The following is a 6,114-nucleotide window of genomic DNA, read 5'->3' as shown; positions in this document are numbered from 1 at the left end:
CAAAATGAGGGCGCCGACGAGCGATCTTAATCATATGCTCCGGCAACGGCCCTACGGCCGGCAAAGCCATGACCCTGGAGGGGACACACTCCTCTGGATCTTCGTCATCGCTCTCCCGAAGCGCCCAAAAACGTCCTCCCGGTCTTGCCTGAATCGGCTCCGTCAGATCAATCACCTCGGCTGCCTTCGAACGTAGGTCTATCTGCACATACTCGCCAACAACTATGTTATAATCGTCAAGCTTGAATTGAAGACCTACCTCAATCACGTCTTCGACTGGAAGATAATCGCCGGCGAGGATGTCATTCTCCAGATCGAAGAGAACCACCCATCTTGAATGAGGGGTGAACCGAAGCCGCCCTTCGATCCACACCCCTGGATCCATCATGCGAGAGAACGAGACTCGCCGTTGCGACCACCGGTGCACGTCCCGTCCGATCTCACGCCTCGGCTCACCACGGCCACCACCCGATCCCGTAGACCCCTCCTTTCTCTCCAACGGCGCCGCCGCAGGTGGAGTAGGTGATCTTGATGATATCAGATATGCCCCCCCAGCGCGGAAATGCGGCGCGGATTGGGGCGCCGGCGATGAGCGCGCTCTCGATGGGATCAGATGTGACCCCCCAGCGTGGAGAGGCGGCGCGGATTGGGGCGCCGGCGGTGAGAGCCCTATCCCCTCGGACCCAGTGTTCAGTACCTCTTTCCAGGATCAAATCGCCAAATCCCAATTTCCCATTGCAGCTACGCTCCTGCTCCAGGTGGCAGAGGGGGATTTACCCTCGTCGCCTTCTTGCCGTGGCTTGGACTGACCAGGCTGTTAACTATCTCCTAGGCCATCACATGCTCTCGGAGTATAGTATTGTTGGTTGATTGAATGGAGCTTGTACACTGCATGGTCTCAACAATAAAAAACACCTCATGAGAATTCGCAAGTAGGCACATGCTTCAGACTGTATTTATCCACCTAACTCGCCTTTTCCTTTCTAATATTAGTATTGACAGGCTAACAAATATGATGAGTTGGTGTGTTGGATGCATCCAGCACGCACCTTCACATGTGATTCCTCACCATTATCGGTGTTCTTAATTTGATTCTTTGGCTACTTGTTGAAAGTGCACTGACAGTTGGCACTCCTTGTTGGCTAGCTCCTGCACCATGAAAATAAGACTCACATGTATGTTGACTTGACAGTGTACTACCACTCTCAGTTGCTCTGTAGTTGCTCTAGGTAGCAGTGCCATACTCTGCAGTGCAGGTGATCACTTTCTTCAGCGTTGAGAGGTATCACACTGCCATTGCGTGATCTCCTAGCTCAATACTATGTAATTAGTCTGTGCATTTACCATGTTTAATTGTGGTTACTGATTTTATCTGTGTACTGTTGTTGAATTGCAGGATCAAGCTCTCAACAATGGCTGGAGGGCCGTTGGACTTCTGGATTAACTGGGCCAGCCAGATCGGAGTTCTCGTCAGCCTCGGTTGCCAGATCATCCTCCATCTCTCCGCCAATGTACGTCGGTGGAGTGGCTCATTTTTGCCAAGGGTTCCCCTCTGGTTGGCGTACCAGCTGGCGGACACGACCGCGACATACGCCGCCGGCCAGCTCCTCTACAGCAGCAGCACGCCGCAAGACCACAAGCTCGTTGCCTTCTGGGCGCCGTTCCTTCTGCTGCACCTCGGTGGCCCGGACAACATCACTGCATACGCCCTCGAGGATAACAAGTTCTGGGGGCGCCACTTCTTGAGCTTTCTTGTGCAGGTTGCGGGAGCCACATATGTCTTCTACAAGCACATCGTCGGCGGAGAGATCTTCCTCACGCTGGCTGCCACCTTGGTGCTCGTTGTCGGTGTTGCAAAGTATTTTGAGAGGACATGTGCACTCCGGTCTGCCAACTTCAGCAGCCTCCAGAGCTCTTTCAAGGCGCAGGCACGTGATAAGCATCACAAACATTTTTACATTGAGCATCAAGACTGGTACAACGACTTGGAGGACGAGCTTGTCTTGCAGCGTGCTCATTCCCTCTTTCATATCTGCAAGCGTGGGATAGTTGATTCAGTGGTCGAGGTGGACCCGGATGGCCGGACTGAGGTGGAGTCTCAGGAAAAGGAAATAATCCGGGGTCTTAGGGGAAACCCTGAGCAAATGTGGAGGGTGATGGAGATGGAGCTCTCCCTGATGTACGACATCCTGTACACCAAGGCAGGTGTGATTCACTCTATGGTTGGCTACTGCATCCGTGTCATGTCGCCGCTTGCCATCGCCACCTCGCTCGTGTTGTTCCAGTTGAGCGGCAAAGATAGTTACAGCCAACTTGATGTTGACATCACATACACCTTGTTGGGTGGCGCCTTGGTCCTAGAGATGAAATCGCTCCTTGGTGCACTAGGGTCAAGCTGGGCGCTTGCCTTCTTGTGTTCCACGCGATGGGATTGGCTCCGGCATTCAGTATTGTGCACTGGAAGATGGCATCAGGTCCGGCGCTCAGTCATTTCATTTCGCCGGTCCTGGCCTGGCAAGATAATTATGAAAGGAAGCTCGAGGGAGTGGTCAGGCACCATGGGGCAGCACAACATGCTGCGGTTTCGTGCTGGACAGGTGGATCCGATGAGTCGCCGACTCGGCAATCTGTTCAAGATGCTGAGGCTCGGTGAGCAGTGGGACAGGAGGTACTACTCATGCACTGTCGTTGTCCCGGAGAATGTCATGAAGTGTGCACAGAAGGTGGGCATCTGGGTCTCACGGGGTGATATAAACACAATGGGCGTGCTCAGGCATAATTGGGGTGAATCAGCACTGGCTAACAGAATTTACCCTGGGCTGTACAAGAAATTGGAAGAGTATCATGGAGTTGACTTCCATGAGAGCGTCATCTGCTGGCACATTGCCACCGACTTGATTCTCGCAAAGGAGGAAAAGGAAAAGGAACATTTTGCAGCTGACAAGCATGTGCAGACAGTCAGGGCACTGTCAAACTACATGATGTTCCTCCTCGTGAACAGGCCCTACATGCTACCAGGCCTTCCTCACAATTGGTTGTACAAGCAAACCTGCACCAATCTGGACAAGATATGCGATGACTATGATCTCGTCGGTTCTCTGGGCGACAGCTTGTGGACTGTGCTCAAGAAATTGCTCGGACTGCATCATCACAGGGTCTTGGAATCTTCTGGGCTTGAGAAGAAGCTCGCTGACGACATACTGGAGTTACGGAAGGGACATACAGGCTCTGGCTCTGAAACTCCTCGACTCTTGTATGCACGCAATATTGCTAATATAATACTTGACAGTGAGGTAGTAGATGATAAGGTGCGTCTGCTGCTAGATCTGTGGGTCGACTTCCTAGCCTATGCAGCCAACCGGTGCATCAGGGAGTCACATGCCCAGAAGCTTAGCACCGGCGGTGAGCTTGTGACCATCGTGTGGCTTATTTTAGAACACCTCCGCTATTTAAAAGAAGACCCAAACCAGCAGCATGGCCATGTATAATTCTTGGTTTATTAACCTCTGCCAGATAAAAGAAGGCATGGGGCAGGACCATGCTTAGTTTCACTCCACTGATGTGTTCTGTGCTCCACAAATATTTTCACTTTCTGTAGTATGTATCTTGTAAGCATCTCCCTCATCAATTCAGCATCCAACTTTAGTTGTTACCTTGTTTGTGGCTTCTTATGGAAAATACGTTGGAGCAAAAAACGCCCATCGCATCTTAGTTAGGAGCAATGATTCAGTGAACAAATTGTACTGTGTATATGTACAGGGTTTTCGTAGGTTGTTTCGGTGTTGGTTGCTTTGTAATACAAAGCGGGGTGAAACCCTTTTTCGGTTTTTCGTTGGGACGATGATCCGCGACCAAAATTATGAAGAAGTTCAGAAATGGATGCAGGTACGAGCTGTGGGCACTAGTATGTCCATATTGATCAGTTGTGTGATTCATTGCTCTCCTGAAAATATGTATCAAGTATATATTAGTTGAGCTGTTGCATGCTGATGATAACAGGGTGAAAGTACCAGGCAGTATGAAAGAAAACTGGAAATCACTGCACTCATCGATTATGCACTCACAGCAGCAGAAATCACTGCGTCGTCGATTTTGGGTCATTGATTGGTAGGGGATTATGCATTCATAGTCAGTATATGTTTCTGTTATTTTTTCTTTGGCATTGTTTGTGATCAGAATTATATATGTAGGCCAAAATAGATGCAGCTCTGAAGGCCTGAGCTGTGGTCAGTGTTTTTGCATGTTAGTTGAGCATCGTTGATTACTATTCTACTCAATGGGGGTATGTCTTATCACTATGCGTCATCTCATAGCTGCTTGCTTGAAATCCCTTTTATTTTTGTTCCAGCAGAGAGGCACATGCGAGGAAGAAGCTCAGCAGAGGCAGACCTGTCCTCTGTCCTTATATGGAACACCTCTGCCAAATAAAAGAAGACACAAGAAGGGGGCAGGGCCATATTATTAGTTTCACCCTACTAATGTTTTCTGTGCTCCAGAGACATCTTCACTTTCTGTAAGTACTACTGCCTCCGGCCCATAATAATTGTCGCGTTGAACTAACTCTAGTTCAAAACGGCGACATTTATTTTGGATCGGAGGATGTAAGAACATCTCTTCAATATAGCATCCAACCTTAGTTTTCCCCCAATATGTGGCTTTCTTATGGAGCAACTATTCAGTGAACAAACTTTGTTGTGTGCTTGTACAGGTTTTTGCTGGTATGGTGATTATATGAGCAAAACTGAACAAATTGAAGACAGACGCTGGGCCGAAGGTCTAAACAGTGGGCAGTGTCGCTTGTGCATATCAGTTGAGCTCCTGGTTGAGTTCATGTACTGGCAGCGATGGGGAGAGGAGCTCCAGCTTGGGGCTTCAGGTTCACGTTCAGGTCCAGGCAATGTGCAGGAGGATCGAAGATGATTTGCAGAGTAACTTCACCATCCTGCCTACCCCAGATTGTTCTCATGTTCAACCACGTCAGCGGCCGCAAAACAAAGAGCATTCGGGTGGCTGCACCGTGAGAACCGAATAATAGCCGGAGAGGCAAATATTGAGAGTAGAAAGCATATGGTTTGTCCGGTGACAGTCAAAAGGTTGAATGTCTACACCAAGTCAGCAGTCCTGCATTGAAAAAACTAGATTCAGAGAGAACATCCCACTCAATGTGTTGGCAGCTCCCTCTCACTCCCGCGTCGCCCCCGGGCGACACGGGGGAACCCTAGCGCCGCCGCCGCCAGATCCCCCTCGCCCCCTCCATCGCTTCGCCGCCGCTGGAGGGGCCGCCGGCGAAGTCCGCGTGCGCCCCAGGGAAGGTGGCGGCGGGGCGTTTCCCCTCTCCACGGCGTTGCGCGCGCATACGCTGCCTGCGTTGCCTCGGGTGTCGGTGTCAAAACCGGCGGATCTCGGGTAGGGGGTCCGGAACTGTGCGTCTAAGATCGATGGTAACATGTGACAGGGGACACGATGTTTATTCAGGTTCAGGCCCTTTCTATGGAGGTAATATCCTACTTCCTGCTTGATTGATCTTAATGAATATGAGTATTACAAGAGTTGATCTACCACGAGATCGTAATGGCTAAAACCCTAGAAGTCTAGCCTGTATGATTATGATTGTCCCTATGGACTAAACCTTCCGGTTTATATAGACATCGGAGGGGACTAGGGTTGTACAAAGTCGGTTACAGAGAAAGTAATCTTCATATCCGGACGCCAAGCTTGCCTTCCACGCCAAGAAGAGTCCCATCCGGACACGGGTGAGAGTCTTCGGTCTTGTACCGTCACAGCCCATCAGTCCGGCCCATGTCTGTCGGATGTGGGGTTCCGGCAAACCCTTAAGATTCGAATACTAGGGTGCGCGCGAAGTCTTTCCCTCCTACCGATCTACGCTCTAGCTCGCTAAGATCTTGCGGACGAACTTGACGAACTCGCAACACAGAAAGACACGGGGTTTATACTGGTTCGGGCCACCGTTGTGGTGTAATACCCTACTCCAGTGTGGTGGTGGTGGATTGCCTCTTGGGCTGATGATGAACAGTACAAGGGAAGAACAGCCTCCTGAGGTTGAGGCGTTCTTGTGCGTATGAACTTGTGGTGTGTGGGTTTGATCTTAGTTCA

At 50.4% G+C, this 6,114-nt stretch overlaps 1 protein-coding gene across 1 annotated transcript; it reads left to right on the top strand.

Annotated features, from left to right (window-relative positions):
• Positions 1–719: 719 nt before the first annotated feature.
• Positions 720–3,722, top strand: LOC147982871 (uncharacterized). Its single transcript, XM_087542716.1, has 2 exons — positions 720–1,282; positions 1,397–3,722. Exon 2 carries the CDS (start codon positions 1,413–1,415, stop codon positions 3,486–3,488), a length of 2,076 nt encoding a protein of 691 aa, XP_087398842.1. The 5' UTR covers positions 720–1,282; positions 1,397–1,412; the 3' UTR covers positions 3,489–3,722.
• Positions 3,723–6,114: the final 2,392 nt, after the last annotated feature.

Source organism: Triticum urartu, chromosome 2A, assembly GCF_056163025.1.
Source record: "Triticum urartu cultivar PI428250 chromosome 2A, HENAU_Tu73, whole genome shotgun sequence".
Taxonomy (NCBI): domain Eukaryota; kingdom Viridiplantae; phylum Streptophyta; class Magnoliopsida; order Poales; family Poaceae; genus Triticum; species Triticum urartu.
Note: the sequence above shows the minus strand (reverse complement) of the source record. Positions and strands in the feature narration are given on the sequence as shown.